Source organism: Sander lucioperca, chromosome 12 (genome assembly GCF_008315115.2).
Source record: "Sander lucioperca isolate FBNREF2018 chromosome 12, SLUC_FBN_1.2, whole genome shotgun sequence".
NCBI lineage: Eukaryota > Metazoa > Chordata > Actinopteri > Perciformes > Percidae > Sander > Sander lucioperca.
This window is the reverse complement of record NC_050184.1, coordinates 38,069,825-38,088,344: the sequence shown is the minus strand read 5'-3', so window position 1 is coordinate 38,088,344 and position 18,520 is coordinate 38,069,825. Positions and strand designations below refer to the sequence as shown.

At 40.8% G+C, this 18,520-nt stretch overlaps 1 protein-coding gene across 1 annotated transcript; it reads left to right on the top strand.

The window, feature by feature from the left end:
- Window positions 1–6,817: 6,817 nt before the first annotated feature.
- On the top strand, window positions 6,818–17,974 carry c1ql4a (complement component 1, q subcomponent-like 4). The gene is made up of 3 exons (XM_031283858.2): window positions 6,818–7,205; window positions 7,545–8,959; window positions 16,652–17,974. Exons 2-3 carry the CDS (start codon window positions 8,414–8,416, stop codon window positions 16,829–16,831), a joined length of 726 nt encoding a protein of 241 aa, XP_031139718.1. The 5' UTR covers window positions 6,818–7,205; window positions 7,545–8,413; the 3' UTR covers window positions 16,832–17,974.
- Window positions 17,975–18,520: the final 546 nt, after the last annotated feature.

Below are 18,520 nucleotides of genomic sequence, written 5' to 3'. Positions count from 1 at the left end.
CAACAGGGAATGTCAATTAGAAATAGGGGAATGGGCCTCCTGGTATGTGCACAGTAAAAAGAAAAACAAAGCCACTCAATGAGAAGCAAGAGGATAACACACACCATGAAAAGTCTTGAAGAACCCCAAACTTCATGGTTTTAGGAGATTATTATTTACAGAGAGAGGAGTTCTCAGCTTTAATGCGCTCAACCAAAGTCAAGATGGTCCCTCTGCCGTGTCTCCACTATTCATCCATCAGTTTATCTTTTCCCTAAGTCAACTCCACCTATAATGTGCACTCAGTGCAGCTCAGACCAGGAACTCAACCCAGCAACCCAGCTCCATGGTCAAGCTTTAATCATTTCTCTTGCAACTCCCTCCTCCAACTCCCTACAGAACACTTCTTCCAGCTCTTTCAGAATGATGCTGTTGCCTCATTTTCATCCTCACCAAATCACCCTTGTCCGCTTCCTCTTGCAGTGTGTTCACTGGCTGCCGCAGGCTGTTTGTAGTTAAATTAAAAACCTAGTGCTGGTTTAAAGATCACACTCCTGTATCCCAAGGCCATCTGGGCTATGTACAGCCATTTAGCTCTGCTTTCCGTGGCCATTTTTCCACATTGCCACCACTCTTCTCCTTGCTGGGTCCCAAAAGGTGAAATGACCTTCCCTCTCTGGTCTAAAAAGCAGTTACACCCTGTCGTCCATCATTTACTGAAAACTCATGTTTTTTTAAACATCGTAATATCCCCACTGAATCATTTTTCAGTGCAAATAACTGCCTTTATCTCTTTTTTGTCTCTCACTACTTAGCTTATCGTGTTTCCCCCTAACAGACTCCCACAGTATCTTGGCTCTTCAAGTTAGACAGTACTGTCAGGGCACATTGATCCTAAGTCTTGCTTTCATTGTAATGATGGCAGTAAAGGAATTTTACTCTGGATGAGATTGTCAGCCAAATGCTTCAGTTGTAAGTGAAAAGAAAACTAGACTACATCCATGCTGCCCCAAAAGTCAGTCTGATAACTTACTAGTACAAGGACAAGAGGAGGTAGAGGGATGAGTGTATGGAAGAGAAGGGGTGGTCAGGCGGAGAAAGGCAGACAAATAGACAGTGGAGAAATGAGAAAGTGTAATTCTTGCTTGGCACAATTTATCATGCTGTACCTGACAGCCACCAACCATAAGTCACCAAATAATCACTCTCAATAATTCAGAGGGATCGCTCGTGTCTTCCCTTCCCCTCTGCCTGCCCTTGTAATGCATTCCCATGAAACAAGGTCAAACCTCATGCTCATTGACACTCTTCATAAATGCAGTTTGAGCAAACCAGGTTTGACTCATCTGACTGTATTGCTGCAGTGCATGACGACAGGTTAAAAGGACGGGTGGAGGGAAAAGAGGGACGTATTGTTCATTCCTCCCAGTGTTTCTTAGTGATCCGGCATCTCATCGGCTGGACTAAGAGGCTTTCACAATTGACATCTCCATGGGAACGTCCCACTGCATCACTAATATACAATTCACTGCTTCCTTACATTCCAATAATATCCTCATGTACTGTGGAGACTCTGAATCAGCCAATGCAGTTTTTGTGTTTCTGTGTCTTGAATTTCCACCTATTTAATAAAGAGATAAGACCACAGATCAATGCCAATTTTGTCAGTGGTTATGAATTCTGCAGGATGGAAATATATTACAGAAATGGGGGTAAATGTTATATATTGGTGACATTGGAAATATAAGTTATTAATTGCATGATGCCTGGCCAAAAAATACATGTGTGAAAGAACTGAAAGATAATTGAACACAGGAACTAAAGGACTTGATCATGGCTGAAAGAGATTATGAGGCAGATAAATGTATCATTTTCCCCAACAGCATGTGTCTTGGTTGGGATAGCTGGCCAGTCCATTCATCCTCGTCATGTTGCTGTCAAAGCCCCAGTGCAGACGAGTGATGACCACCCTTGTCAGACCAAGCGCTGTCTGTCTCCCTCTGAATGATAGAAATGTAGAGTGTGTCTGTACTGAAGGACGGATCAATTTCTTTTACTCTGTCCTTTACGTCTCCGTGCTTTTTGTTGTCATACCTTGAAAATCACTGTAATCTTACCTCCCCTGAAATAGAAGATTTGGATGTTTTTTTCCATCACTATATGAATCTTAATCCACACCTTTCATACTTCGGTAGGGTTTTCGCTCTGACAACTGTCACTGTTGTGTGTCACTTCTCGACCTTTTCTCTGTGTGCGTGTCCATCATCTCTTTTGTCTGTGACTGCTGGCTTGGGTGATCATGTGTGCGCTGTGTGTTTATTTCACAGTGTGGCACAGGAGGGGATCGTCACCAACTTGGGGATGCTCCGAAAATGTCATTGTTTGGTTGTGCTCTGCTTTCTGACGCAGTTTATAAAGCAGCGACGATTTTTCTTCCCCAGTGTGGCCTTCTGCTTTGTCTGCCTGGAATCAGGAACGGTAAATAAGTGGTAATGGGAGTGAATGGGAGGGGAAGTCAGCCAACGTCTTTCTGTCATCACTTTAGAAGGTTGCGACCCTAAAGCACGGTGGCACAGAGCTGCTAAATTATTCAGGCTGTGTCTCAAGCCCTGATCTCTGGAGTAGACGGGCCTGTGATTGCTTGGAGCAGACTGACTGACATTTGCACATGAAAATCGCCTCTGTTTCCCCCAAACGCCCGTTCTGCTGAAAGGAAACATTAGAGGGACCCTGGTTCTGTATGATGGGGGCTTTGGGTTATGGGAGGGTTGGTGGTAAGAAAGCATTGCTTTTTAGTGTGTGGCTGAGCAGTGAACAATCAGACTCAACTCCTGAAGAAGAAAAGTTCACAGGTTTGCTGTGTGGTGAAATTGCAGTTTAGGATAAATGAATATCCTAAAAGTGTCAATATAATGAGCAAAAACGCAGATTGGAGTGGCAGAGCAGGACCTAGGGGACTAGCTGACTCATAAATCATCTTTCTGAGTGGGGTCAAGGGCCATTTGACTGAGACATGAGCAGAAATGTGATTTTAGGTATGGGAATATTTTCTTACCAATAATACATTGTACATATCCAAGCATACTTATTGATTAAATGCCAGCATTTTGTGTACATAAAAATTCCAGATAGGATTAATGCAAAAAAAAAGAATCAATGTGTTCCAAAAGGCATTTGCATGCTATCTCAGTGTGTGGTTGGACATATCTATAATGATGCATTACACTGTACAAGGTTTAGTCATGCTGCAAGAGCATAACTGTTCTGTAATTGCAAATCAAGGTTTGTTTCATTATCATTTATTATAATAAATCTTCAGTAGATTGTTAACCAAAACAGTCTACAACCCAAGTTGTTTACTGTTATTTGGCCAATTAAAGCTGGAGAGCTTTTGATTAATCAGACTCCTTCCAGAGTGCAGTTAAAGTGAATGAGCAGGAGAAGTGTGTGTGAGGGAGGAGAGTGAGAACATCCTTCTGTATGCTGGACCATGTCTCTGAGCTGAAGGCGAACAGAGCTGGGGTGAGGGGTGGGAGGAGGTGGGAAGGTGCAGAGGATAACTGGCCCTGCTGGGAGGGAGGGAGGAGGAGGAGAACACAGCTAAAGAGAGGGAGGGTGGGAGAAAGGGAGAAGGAGAGGGTGGACCATCAGACAGATGACAAATTGTGATTAATAAATGTGGTTCAGGACAGCAGTGTGGAGGGTTGTTATTAATAGAGAGAATTAGAGTGGCTGTGCAACTCAATCTGCACACTGTCAGTCTGCATCAGGCCCCATAATCAGAGCCTAATGAAAAAGCACAGCACCGGGATGTAGACACATCCACACCCTTGTACTCTGCTTAAAAAACTACTGTACAGTAATGCTCAGGTAAGGTAGGGAGAACATAATACATTTTATGTCAGGGTGCAAGAACAATGTAATGCATGGACTAGTGGGCCTGAATAAACATACTTCATATTCATCTTTGAAATATTTTTGCTAGAAATGTGACATATTTTTTGTGATGCAAGACCTCCATTTCTTTTCCTTTTACTCCATGATATATTCTACAGCAGCCTTATTTTCAAGGGTCAAACCAAATACACACATCAGATTTATCAGTGATCTACCTATACATGTTACAGTACAGACATGACTGTAAATGCAGCAATGTCTTTTTGCTCAACTGTACAGTTCTCATAGATTCCCTGGTTTTAGACTTGTCCCAAATCACCTCTTTATATCCCTAATGACCTCTAAATTGATTTACAAGAGAGTAATATCTCTCACAGCAAAGAATGGGAGCTTGAAAGCTGGATTCCTGTCAGTGTTAACTGTGGAAGACGTAAGCAGTGGTCCCCTGGGAGTTATGGCCCTCCGGCAGCTATGTACGTCTTGAGGACGATATGTCATCATCCCTGAGAGCTGATGCTCAGTATGTGTTGGTCACACTCCCTGCACTGGTGTGGATTGTGTGACAGTGCCACTATCTCAAAACAAAACACAATATGTCACAAATACCTATATATTATATATGACTTATAGTATATCACTGACTGAGATAGCTGAGATTGTTCTACCCATTACTACTCTGCTTGCAAGAAATATTTGTTTTGCACCATGCATTTTATAAATTAAAAACGTATAGAGTTATATAAAAGTTTCTGTGAATGGCTGAATTGAAGAATTAATATTTGTGATGGAACTCAGTCCGCTGTCTCAGGAATGGCGTAACGTACTCCTTTTACAATCAGTCATTTCAGATAGATAGTGACGTGGTCAGAAGTGCAACATTGGAACTTTCTTATTGGTTACAATCAGGTAACAAGTTATTTCAACAAACAGTCATGACATCTCATTTTAGAAAAACACCTACAATACCACCTCCTTAACTGTCTACATCTCGCTGGATACTTCTGTCAGCTGTTTTTATCTGCCCATATGCTGGTGCACTCATGTTTTTCTACTCGTAGAGATACACATGAAACAGTCTAAGTGAGTTTAAGGTATAATACAGCATCATTATTAACACAATAATAATAATAATACATTCATTTTATTCCATTACAGTCTTTAAGAAACTATGTAAGACACTAGAAAAAACAGCCATAGCAGAAGAGAAATACAACATGAGTAATGTAGCCATAAATAAGTTCCTGCTCCTCTATTACTTGTTTACACAGAAGAGAGAAAAGCTAGAGCTCGAATTATGCAGCCGTGTGCACAAAAGACAGAGATTTATTCTTGGTGTATCATAATATATGAAATTAATTATTAAACAAACTAATTATTCAAACAGCCCAGTAATGATTCTCCTATGGCCCTTTTTCTTTTGGTGACAGTGGAGACCGCATGAGTCTGAGTGAAGTCAGAGCAAGTGACATGATAAAGAAATATTGCACTGAATAAAAAAAGACACACTTCATCAACATAATGCATAATGTTGAATTTTAGGTGAGTGTGAATACTAAGGGGAACAAATCAAGAAGAGAATAGGGAGAGAGGGAGACAGACAGCTGAAAGACATGCACATAATTCAATATTAATCACCTCAGTAATATTTTAACAGGCTTTAAAAATCCAATCGTGAGCATATTGCCTCTGACTGTTGGCGATGATTATCTGCCTCATGCTGCTTAGGACCTCTGAGCACTGTTCTAGCGGGCCAGACTGACTGACCCTGCAAACTGGGACTTACACAGCATTTAACTCCCCCCTGTGCTGCTCAACTATACCGACATTTCCCAATGGAAATATCACAGGCCATCGCTCCCCAAACTTTCCACGCCCTCCACCTCAATCTAACCCATCCTTGAAAAAACACCTTAAAACTCTGTGAATATCTGCTTCTCCATGTCCGCTGGGATCAGGCTGGTTGATCCCTACATGGCCAGACACTGGTCATCATATCTGAGGAGAGTGAGGTCGAGGAGGTGGTGGTTGATAAAAAGAGTGCCATCAATACTGTATGTAGACCTATTCCCCTTCCTCTCAATGCTTCAGTCATTAAGCTTTAAACTCGCAGATTTGCTCGTCAGACAGGTGACACAAGACTCCAAGGAATGTAAGATAAAAATCTGCAAAAAATCACATTTTTATATTCCATTGCAAATTGATACAAGAATACAAAACATGTCCTTCTATTACTAATGGTGCAAACACTCTTTGTCTATGTATACCTGCATATGTCTTTGTGTGTGTGTGTGTGTGTGTGTGTGTGTGTGAGTGCAGGCATTGCATGTGTTTGTGTGTAAGGTTTTAGGTAAAGGAAAAAGAGCCGCACAATGTGTGGGGCAGGGTGTCTCACTAATGAGGCTTTATAGCTGTGGGATGCGAGTCACACACAAAATGGTCTGGGGAACATTTAGTGTCTCCTCTCCATTCCTCACACATCATGCTGAGGTATCTTTTACTTAGTCACCGTCCTCTGTCCTCCCTTCCCCAGCACACAGAAGATGAAAACCTCTGCCTTCGTTTTGCAACACTTTATCAAACATTTTGTCTGCCAAGAGTTTGCCTCTAACAACAGGTGAATGTCAGGCTAACAAGAGACAGGTGTGAGTCTAGTCTGCATTTCTATCAGTTTACATTGAAATACATATTTGATTTAGACACACAAATAATGATAATAAAAAATAAAATAAAATCAGGAGTGTATGTTAGGCCTTACTATAGGTTGCCAATAAATCAATATCCATACATTTGACTGTGGACTACAGTTTTTTTGTTAGACACAGGGGAGCAAAAAATGCTGGTAATCATGTAATGGAGAGAGAGAGAGAGAGAGAGAGAGAGAGAGAGAGAGAGAGAGAGAGAGAGAGAGAGAGAGAGAGAGAGAGAGAGAGAGATCTAACAGGTGTCGACGAGGACTGCCCATGGACCGAACACTGCAATAAGCGATACAGTCACAACCACTCTGGATAGGAGCGTCAGGTTGCCGTGCGTCCTTCATTTGGAATTGCATCAAAAAGTGTTCTGACATTCATTTTCTGAGCTTCATTCTCTACCAAGTTAGCGGCATTTAAACTCCATTTTTACCTGGAAAGAAAAGAGGGGATTAAGCGCTGATTAAGAAACTCTCATCACTTTCCTGGCATCTCCTGCGCACCCCTCGGCTCTCCGGCTCTTCATCCGACACTCCAGCGGTCTAAAGTCCTTTAGTCATTTTGGTGGGACGCGGACTGCACAGATGCACAGAGAATTTTACCCACCAAAAATATTTTTTGGATCATAAAGGGCAGATGGTGAGTTTTTCTTTGTCTTTTTTTCGGTTTCTTTTAACTATTTCTAATTCACTCAGCACATGTTCATGGCGCATTGTAGATACAATCAGGCGTTTCATGTGATTTACATGTATAAAAAAAAATACAATAAAACAAAATAAAATGATTATTTTGCTTATTTCTAGAAATCATTGTACCATCTTTTATTTAAAACATGTAGTTTTGATATTTATATGTATCTTTATATATAATTTACATTCTTTGAATTAATGCAATCATGTTACAGTTAAATGTCATAACAGTGGTAAATAAGGACAAATCACTATTGAGTGTTTTTGCTCTTTTTGCTATTCTTTTCAGATGCAGATATAGTCAGAGGAGGAATCTATCAAAAGTGTTATTGCTTGCCTGAAAACGTCACCTTTTTAACTTGGACAGTGGAAACAAGATATAAGTGCAGGGTCATAAAATGATTGTGTCAGGAAAAGATCTGTGATGAACTTTTGTCACTTACAGTCATGGCATTAAGTGAGACATCCACATGAAGTGAAATCCTGTGCTTTGGAAGGGGGGGGATTGAAAGAAGATTTTTCTGAAAAAACTGTAAATCATACTTCATCCAGCAAAACAAACAATACCTCCACTCCCTCCTTAATGAGCTAAATATGGCACCAGCCCTGGTTTCAGTATACTTTTAATAAGCTTCACTTCCACAACAACCCTCTCAGTGCCAGTCATGGTGCCTGTCTGAAGCTGAAAAATAAACTGAAGAGGACAACAGGTGAAGTCAAATAAAGGTGAACCAGACTTCATCAGATAAATTGTGTTTTTTTTGTAGTGTGTCACCACAAATCTGAGCCATCTAGATTGTTGTGTTTATTTCCTTAAACACTGTGGTGTGTAAAGTTTTTGTCTTTTTAACCATACCGACAGGCTTTTAAATATCGTCCTTCTGGTCGCTTTATCATTTCTCAAGGATCCTCTCATCCGCTTGTTTCCCTCCTGGCTGTCTTCCATTTTGCGTTCTCTCTCTCATACTTCGCCAAGTGATACACTGTTTCCTCCCCACTCCTCATCCACATCCTTCTTCACATTTTTATACTGGTTCTCTGAGAGGCTTAATCCTGGCCGGCACTATTCCAGCCAAGGGGGAAGAGGACTTCCTGACGCTGGCCGCTTCACGGCTAAGCCGCAGGAAACGCGTCATTGGAGCTGCTGTAGGTGTGGCCATGGTTCTAATACTGTTGGTGGCCATTCCCCTGCTGGTCCACACAACCAAGGGGGGGAACACCGGAAATGCAGGGAGCCATTATGAAATGCTTGGAAGCTGCAGGATGGTATGCGACCCTTATGCTACGTCTCAGCCTGGCCAGGAGCTGACAGATGTGTCCCCACCGCCCCAGGATTACTCTGGGAAGAAGCTAAAGTCTGGGCTGCGTGGGCCTCCAGGGATCCCTGGCCCTCAAGGAGCACGTGGACCCCCTGGAGAGCCAGGCAAACCAGGCCCACAGGGACCCCCAGGTCCAGGTCCGAGTGGTTATTCTCCCTCACTCTACACTCCCAAAATTGCCTTTTACGCAGGGCTACGCAAGCAGCATGAGGGGAGTGAAATACTAAAGTTTGATGATGTGGTGACCAATGTAGGTAACTACTATGAGCCCAGCACTGGCAAGTTCACCTGTCCTCTGCCTGGCATCTACTTCTTCACCTACCATGTTCTAATGAGAGGTGGTGATGGGACCAGCATGTGGGCGGACCTGAAAAAGAACGGACTGGTTAGTAAATATGTGTGTGTGTGTGTGTGTGTGTGTGTGTGTGTGTGTGTGTGTGTGTGTGTGTTGTGTGTGTATTGTGTGTGAATTATGTGTGAGTATGTGCATGCATGAAGGTAAAATAGAGGGTCTGCATGTATGTGTTTGTATGTATGCACACACACGACCGACTGATTTTTTTTTTCACTGTTGACCATCCTGTGTTACCATTGACTTGTATTCACCTCAGTAATATTGAGCTCTTCAGATTCAGAGCACATTCCACTTATCAGGTGGCAACATGACAGCCAAAGAATGAAATAGCAAATGTTCTCCTCATTAAGGGGAATTCATGCTATACAGTCTAAATTCACAGCTACAGATATTTGCATTCTCACATGTACTGTGGCTAAATGACAAGTGGCAGAATGCAGCTGCCGCCAAAAGAAACAGTCTAATTAGTAAGTATCATACACAGAGCTTGATTATCTCCTAAACAGAAGTGCAAAAGAGCACAGGAGAAATGTCTGTCAGTATGTGGACCAGTCAGTTTACACTTCAGCTAAATAAATAATGAATGTAAAATTGACAGTCCACTCATCCCCTCCCTCATTCCCCAGACACTAATTAAAGACAGAGGGGCTGATGGGGGGAAGAGGAGAGGAGAGGTGGGAATAAATCACAGGGATTTCATCAGAGGACTCCAAATTCAGGAAACATTCTTCAAGTTGCTTTTTACATTCATTCATTCATCAAGGACTTGAAATGTAAATACTGCTCAGACCTCACACTCTGGACATGTAGTGCACCAAGGACTGTTCAAACAAGTACACACAGGCTTATGTAGGCTCATACATACTGTGTGGTTTAAATCCATAGTTGTAAATAAGGTTGATTTATAGATCATTTGGACCTTGATAGAGATTTGTTGAGATGTAAAACTAAATGTTTAAAATCATTCCTTGTTAATTATTGTTAGATTGTGTATTTGCTACAAAGGTGAATATGTGTTTAAGGCCTCCTATGGCCTATATTGTCATTCAAGTCATCTTAGCCTGCTAAATAATTTATACATCTTAGATTAGATCCCCTGAACACTATGCTTTCCTCTCCGAACCCCTCTCCAACATTGATTCTCCATCAATTATCTTTTCACTCAACTCAATCATTTAACCTCACCCAGGTCCATCTGACACCCATCAAGTGGCCTCCTTAAACAGTTCTGTTAAATAGAGCACTCATCTAACAAAGATCTACCCAAACAGAGCAGCTGGTAGAGGGAAATGGAGTGTATATGAAGTGCTGCAGAATGTCTGATCATGAGTTTTTGAAGCCCTGAGGCAAAGGTATACTCTGCCTGTCAGTCAGTGCCTCTGGTTTACTAAATGGGCAGTATGTCTGACAGGTTGCATTCCTGACTGTTGAATCAAACGGCCTGTTTTACCATAGCCGTAGGTGCTGAGGCTTTATTGGATATTTTATCTGCCCACTGGGTTTGTTTTAATCCCCCCCCACCCAAAAAAAAAAAAAAGAAAAGAAAAAAAGGATTGCCGAAGCCACAAATTTGCTACCTTCCTTTCCCACTTGTGTTGTAACTTTTACACCTTAAAAGACAGATAAGGTCATTTGTAACTTTGAGTTTATTAGGCAGCCAGTCCAACAGATTCACGACTCGGACAGATTCAGCAAGAATGAATGAAAAAACAAGAGAATCGACATGACATAGACATGCCGAGACGTCCATTTTGAGACGTGAAAGGGGAAGCAAAACAAGACAAGTGAGTTGATGGGAAGATCAGGGGTGGAGCAGAGGAAGATAGATGACTTAATAGAGGTGTGGAGACAGTGGGCTGGTAGACGAGGCATCAGGGAGGCTGGTGGTGAAGGCCAGGATGAGATCAGGCACGATGACCAATGGACACCCACTCAACACGTCTCGGCATGACAAGTGATCAAGGTCGGCCAGAGAAAGAGAGAAAATTGGTTTACAAACTGTGTTTATGCACCAATTGCAGATAGGGAGTCAATTAATTAATTCTAGATACCAATATATTTTCTCTGGGAACTGTTGATGACTCCTGAATCTTTGCTAATGATGTTAAAATAGGCACACTGCATTGGCTGCTGCACTTGTGTCGTGTTACATGAGTGTGGTCTAAGAAGGGTGTGCTGACTGTGTGGCAGGGGCTTTCATGATTCCTATAGATCCGATACCTATTACATTCACTAAATCCCCACTCTGTAAAGCCTACTTGCTCACACCTCAATCTAACTTTCACAAATCATTGCAGCATGACAGGGTTTCATGGCCAGGGGATTTGTGACTGATGGGGGTCACACTTCAGTTGCTTCCATGTTTGTAATGCAACGGTAATTGACTACAATTGCAACATATGATGTGGATTGTTTGCTCAACACTGTTACACCCCATTCACCCACTGTTAAATGTTAAATGCACAGTTAGGAACCAGAAGCCACACATTGCCAAATTTGATAACGCAGTTTGGGAAGATGATGTATCCATATAATATCCTTAATGATACTTACAGTTTTTTTTCAATTGTTAAACGACAGTGGGCACAACTGAAGCCACATGTGCAAAACTCAAATTACAGTCGGCACAGCAGCAGTTCATGTGGACCAAACTCTAGTTTGTTTTTCATACACATACACATTTTTCAAAACTCTACACACTTATCCCATCACTTTAACCACAAAATACACAACACTGTGGATTTACAGCACTTTGTTCAAATGCTAACACACTGCTGTCAAAACTCACACATGATTCAACACACATTCAAAACAGAATAGATTCAGCCTGGTGCCTATCAAATACTGCTGATTTGCAATTACAATTTTAGCTGAAAGCCTAAGCAGGTGTCTTGTTTTAGACTAGTTAGTGAACATATGGTATTTATATAGAGAAAGCTCAGAAAGCCTTTTTTTGTATACAAACACCAAAAAGAATGAAACAATTATACACTGTACCGTTTGAGAGAAACAGGTAAAAGAGCAAAGATAGCAATATGTCCAGGTAAGATGTCTGAGGTTACATACACAGCTATGAAAAAAATTGAAAAACACTATATCTTTACTATAGTAAAACTGCCTTCTTACTGTTTTTCAGAAAGTAATGGAGGTATTCTTTGTTACCCATATGTACCTTTAGTTTTTTCCAGTAATTCCATAAATTACTAGAGACAAAATACTATATTGAAGCAAACTGCTGATTTCCATTCCTTCTTGTTTACCTTACATAAAAGTTTGTATATTACATACAATCTATATCTTTTCTTTAAAGAAACTATTGAGTAGTGTGAAGTCACTCAAACTGTTCAAACTGTAAAGATGAGAAAGTTTGTAATTTCTGTATTGGTGTTTGACGCTAGTGTTTTTACTCTGAGTGTGTTCTGAGTGACAGTGTGTGTTATCTCAGTGAGGATTGTTCATAGTGTTTGGCTGCACTGAGCCTGTTTTGAGACATGTGTTAAGAGTTGTGTTGCTTGGAATGAGTTTTGCAGGAGATGTGAACTGTTTAGTTCAGGTGACTTTTGGTAATGCAGACTGTAGTTTGAGTTTTGCACAAGGATACATGAGTTGTCTGCTACTTAATATTCCAGCTTGGAACCAAATGTTATTTAGACAGTCTATGCTAATGTTGGCATGCTTTATGCTGTAAAGGCCTTCTCCCTTCCCCCTCATTAACTAGTATGTGAGCTGTTCACCTATACTCATATATATTCCCATAGTTCACCACTGTATATCTATATTAAATATTCTTAATACAATGTCGACAAATAGATACTGGTGTGGCTCCCATTTAATCTCTCCCTTGTTTTTTCACCTGTCATATAGGCCCTTTTCATAGCTCAGTTAAAGGTCAAGTAATTTCACACGGTAGTGTTAAAATGTCATCACTTGCTGTAATGACCAGTACCTGTATTAACTTCCCCAGTGCAGAGACATAGCTATGCTACAGGTGAAATATAATTAGCCTCGGAGCTAGGGGCCAGAAAGCGTTAGATACATAGCAGAATTAGTTATATGAAGACAAGCCATATGTCTCTTCATTCAGAAAGAAATCTAAATAAAATCTCAAAATGTGCCTCTGATGAAACACATAATTGAAATAAGTAAATCCCTTTCATACTGTGCACAGGTTTGACCATTATAGTGTAGCAGACCACAGACTGTAATACTGAATGGCAGGTAATAGCAATCTAAGGCACGGTTCAATGCTGCTGTTGCTTGTCGCCATGTAATCCCCAGGCTCCCAAAGGAGAGGGAAAACCTATTTAATAAATATTCTATTTCCACAACAACCCTCCACCCGCCCCCAACCGTGGAGTCCCTTAGGTAAGTTTAACAGCTACTTTTCTATTGTCTCTGCTCTAAGAGGTCAGTATATCACAGTGAATGAATCCTGTCAGTTTTATTACCAGTGGAGCACAGACCCACAGATAAAAACAAGACCTCATATACCCCCACATCTCACCGGTCTAACAAAATAGCCTCGCTTGATCAGGTCCCCTCCCTCTCCTTTCCTCAACCCCCTGGCCCTTGTTTTTTTCTCTCTCTCTTCTTTTTGTCTATCCTTGTCTGTCTTCAGCGCTGCAGCACTACTTGTAAATGACACTGCAGCTGCTCCCCACACCGTCACCACCCCTCCTTACTCCTTTCTCCACGCCTGTGGCCCCCTCTGTTCCCAGGCATGTTTACTGGAGGCCCTATAATGAAAGGGCTAGACGGAGACAGAGACCGCCACGGGCAAACCCTGGGGGCCCTTTCCTCACGGCTCACAACCCTTCCAGCTCCAGGATCAGCACAGTGTGCTGCCTGGTTCACATGGATCAGCCTGTGTCCTCCAGCCGTATCCATCTCCTCTGTCGGCTTCCTGTCCTAATCCCGCCACAGCTCCCTCATACCTCTCTGTCTGGCATCTGCATTAATGGATGGCTTGCATTATACCTTTGCACACAGGAACATCAGCTGAAGCACCAATTCATATAACATATATTGGCAAAATTATCTCTACACTGAGTGCTTCATATTATTCTGTTGTAAAGTATTCAACCGCACTTTCCTGCATTAAGTCATGAGAATCTGAGAAGGCCTGAGGGGGGAAAGATCTCCCTACCTACATCTCCCTCCGTTGCACTGTTTGGCCAAAATAATGAGCAGGATGACATATGCCTTGCGTCGATAGGATGTCACAACAACAGTGTCGCTGTCAGCTGCAGCCGATGATGCAAATGTGATATTGGCTGTCACTACACACGTCAAGCAAAACAACAATATAACCTTTATAGATGATAAGGGATTGGCATCGTTATTTGAGAGGTGGTCTTATGGGGGCCTAAGAAAGAGTAGATTATGTTCAGTGTTTAATTATACTAATTGGGCAGTCTGGGTGACAAAAGAAAAAAATAGTAATAAAAAAGGTATGTTCTGATTATATAACAAATGAATTTGATTTTTCTAAATGCTCAATGTTGCCTGCTACTGTTGTAAGAGAACATATTTTTTTCTCTTATGAATTTTGATTTTCCTTTGAAGAACATGGATGGAGCAAGAATGGCATAAACAGACATAAATATAAAGGATGTCAGATTACATAACAGTATTTTTATCTCTCCATCTGCACCGTATTTTCATGAAGTGATAAAACAATTCAGTTACCGGATTTATTTGTCGTTTCTAACCATTTTGTTGCTCTCAGTCACATTATCACTGGCACCCTGAACTTAATGATTTTGTAGTTTAAATCAACATTATTTCACTTCACTGTTTTCAAAACTCATTTTATGCAGCAATTTAATCGCACATAAATATATTTTTTAGGATACAGGGATGCAATGAGCATATACAGCATTTACAATATTAAGCCTACATTACCATACCTTAGACTACAGTATATAAGTGAATTATATACATGATTTTAATAACATACAGGTTTGTGGTTGTCTGAACAGGCATGTCTTTTATTTCTCCACATCCCAGACAGTTTATCTAGACAGACTGAGAAACGGGTGTTACTGTATCTGACTTTTACTTCCTCATTGTTTTTCCCACTGAGGCAATGTTTTTTTTTTCTCTATTTTTTTTTAACCTTTCCTACATAATGTGGCTACAGTGCAAAGTTATCCTACATGTAAAAAGAGGAAAGCTGAATAGCTCTGCAGTGAGAAATAAAACTTAAGGTACAGAATCTGAAATCTAATGAAAAAGACTGTTGTAGTAGTGTAACAGCTGTAATGCCTCAGGAGATTGACTTCTCTGCTTCCTTAATCAACCTGGTTAAGACTGGACAGGGACATGCTCAACCACTGGACACCAACATGCTGTATGTTGGATGCGACATCCATGACCTGCATTTAATTTAAAGAAACCTACACATAGTGTCCAGGAAAATGAACTCCAGTGTTGATAAATGGTGAACACTGTGGCTCAGATTAGTGCAAAATGCATAGGTAGCACAGGGAAAAAAGCATATTTTTTTACGTTACAGTAATTCAGCCTCTGTTACTTAGTGATTGACTGTTTTCAAATTGATGCATGCTCATTGGGGAAAAAGAGGCCCCAGTGATGGGAATGACATGATGGTAGTTGAGTTGCAGATCATATTCTGGGGCTGTCATCGAGATGTGCGTGGCTTGTCTGGCTCCTGACACAGATTGAGTGCTCCCACTGTAGATGGACACTGAGCCAGACACAAGGCCACTGATGGCTGACATATGTCTGATGATTGGAGCTGCTGCACCAGAATTATTGATACATCCTACTTAGGAGGTTTTTAGGAATGCAACCTAGTGTATGATTATCTATCTATCTATCTATCTATCTATCTATCTATCTATCTATCTATCTATCTATAAAACTCATACTATACATGAAGGGCTTCGAGAAACTGTATATTGCATATACCATATACACATAGTATTTACTTTAAGACCCGGACATGTAACATTGTACCTCAAAAATAATGCAGTGATATATGCTTAGTATGTTGCTTATAAGATTAAAAGTACAATATTAAATAGACAAATACTGGTTCCGCTACATCTGTAACTCAATCTAGACATGTGTATTTAAATGTCTACAATGAGTAAACCGAATAAAATGTGTTAACAAACAAGTTAAGATCTACTGCTGCAGGGTCAATAAGACCAAACTCACACACAGCATGCAAATGTGAAACTGTCTGACTTCGGCCAAGCCAGTCAATATCATTCACATTGAGCTGGGCCAGGATCATAAGCAACAGGTCAATAGCTAGTACGGATAGTGATGCTGTTTCTCAGCTGAGCTAGTTTCCCCAAAGACAACCTGTTGTCCCCAGCGAGTCTGCTTATCTCCACAAACCAAACAGATCTCTTCCTTGGTCCTTTGCCCTGAGCCCCAGCTCCAGTTGATCAATAACAGGCAGAGTAGCTGTGTTTTCAGTCCACCTTTAGGGTCACAGGTCACAGCCCCATCCATCTGTTTATCCAGCATGAATGCGGAGGTGATATCATACTCACACGTGTCTCATTTAAAGGATGTTAATAATTGATCATCACCCACTCTAAAAAAAAAGGTGATAAAGGAATGAGATATGGTAGTTTAAATGAGCTGCTGAGTTGCTAGAGCTGTTAAGTAAGTGACATTTGCAAGTGTTTGTTCAGTTTCGTCCATGTTCTAATTGTCAATGCGTATATCCTCTGTGGGTGACAGGTAAGAGCCAGCGCCATTGCTCAGGACGCTGATCAGAACTACGACTACGCCTCCAACAGTGTGATCCTGCATTTGGACGTGGGTGATGAGGTGTGTGTGCAGCTGGATGGAGGGAAGGTCCACGGAGGGAACACAAACAAGTACAGCACCTTTTCCGGCTTCCTCATCTACCCAGACTGAATCTAATCCTTACTCACGGAGAAAGGACACACACATAGACATATTCACACTTACATAGACATATAGCACATACACAGATATGCACATGCACAATGCCTGCATGTAAATACAAAACGATACACACACACACACACACACACACACACACACACACACACACACACACACACACACACACACACACACACACACATCCCATCCTGAGATTACAATAGACTACAGAAGCGTGGATCGAGTGAAAATCCGAGATATGGGAAATTAAGTTGAGTCGTCTGATTTTGAGCCAATCATCATGAGCAACTGCAATTATTGGCGCCCTTTGTGCAAATATGAATATCAGAAGATTTACAGTATAGGTGCATATAACAATTGCACGTTGTGGCTCTAAAATATCTAACATAGGCTACTTTAATGTGTTGCATATTAACTGACATTGTGAGAACTTGAATATAACAAACACTATCAGTCTAATTGTATTTTAATGCAATAATGGCGTTAAGGGTGCCATTAATCAAGATGACTAAGCTAAGGCAAACACACACCTACCGTATTCCAGTCTTTACCTAATACATTTCTGCTCTCTATTCCAGTGACTTTTGATCAAATGGCCTGCCTATATTTTGCAACTCATCATTGTCAAATATTCCCCCTAAAGTGAATTACACCAGTTGAAAATAAATCTCTGTTGTTATTCACCCTGCATTGGGCCTTAATGATCAAAAGGCCATCTGAATAAACACAGATAACCTTGCTTTCCTGTTTCCACTATGACGCAAGTGACACGGAACATACTACAACACATTTTATGGATGGCACATGTGTGTGATGAAGTTTTAATTGCCAAGTGCATTATTGACAACATTGTGTGTCTGTGTGTGGGTGGGTCAGTATGAGTGGATATATAGATACTGTAATATAATGAGGCAGTGAAAAGTAAGAGCTACAGTGTTTTAATTACATTAAATGTTGTACAATACATTACAGGCACGTTACTGTAATTACACTGCCATACCTACTTAGTATTTTATTTTTGAGAGACCTTGTCAAAGTATCATCATATGTATAAACAGTAATCCTGGGCTGGACTGTCTGGTATGTTGAATAGGCTGAGTAGACAATTGCTATTAAAATATATAGACCTATCTTGTCTGTGTTCTTGCATTTTGTTTTGGCGTGGTAAAGGTCAGAATAAAGGCATGTATGTTCAACAGTCATAAACAGACACAGACCCTTCAGTTTTATTTGGACTGACTGTAGAGAATTGCATAGACTTACAACTGAGATTGAAGCTGACCACAGCCAGCCTCTGCTACATCATGGATTTCCAATATGTCTTAAGACACTGTCTAAAAAACAAACATTAATATCGCTATATTGAGCTGTGCTTATAATACACCCAGGATCTACAAAATCCAGCCGATGTATACATTTTAAATCTTACATTAGAGTGATCAATTGTACAAACAAACCAAATTGGTTCATCGTTTGATGAGGCTTAATATTGTTAATCATAATTTTGAACCAAGAGCATTTGTTGGAGAGCTCACCAAAAACAAGAAATACATCCAGGGAATTTGTGAAATCTTCCTTAAATAATATTGATACATTTCTCTGAATTTATTGGTAATCCTGAAGGGATTTTATAGAAATCCAGACTTATCCAGCCTTTTTGAGTAAATTTATATTTCT

Bases quoted from the DNA above. Each gene is read 5' to 3' on its own strand.
- c1ql4a (XM_031283858.2), top strand. From the start codon at position 8,414: ATGGTTCTAATACTGTTGGTGGCCATTCCCCTGCTGGTCCACACAACC. The intron at 8,960-16,651 runs GTTAGTAAATAT...TGTGGGTGACAG, and splicing joins ACCTGAAAAAGAACGGACTG to GTAAGAGCCAGCGCCATTGC.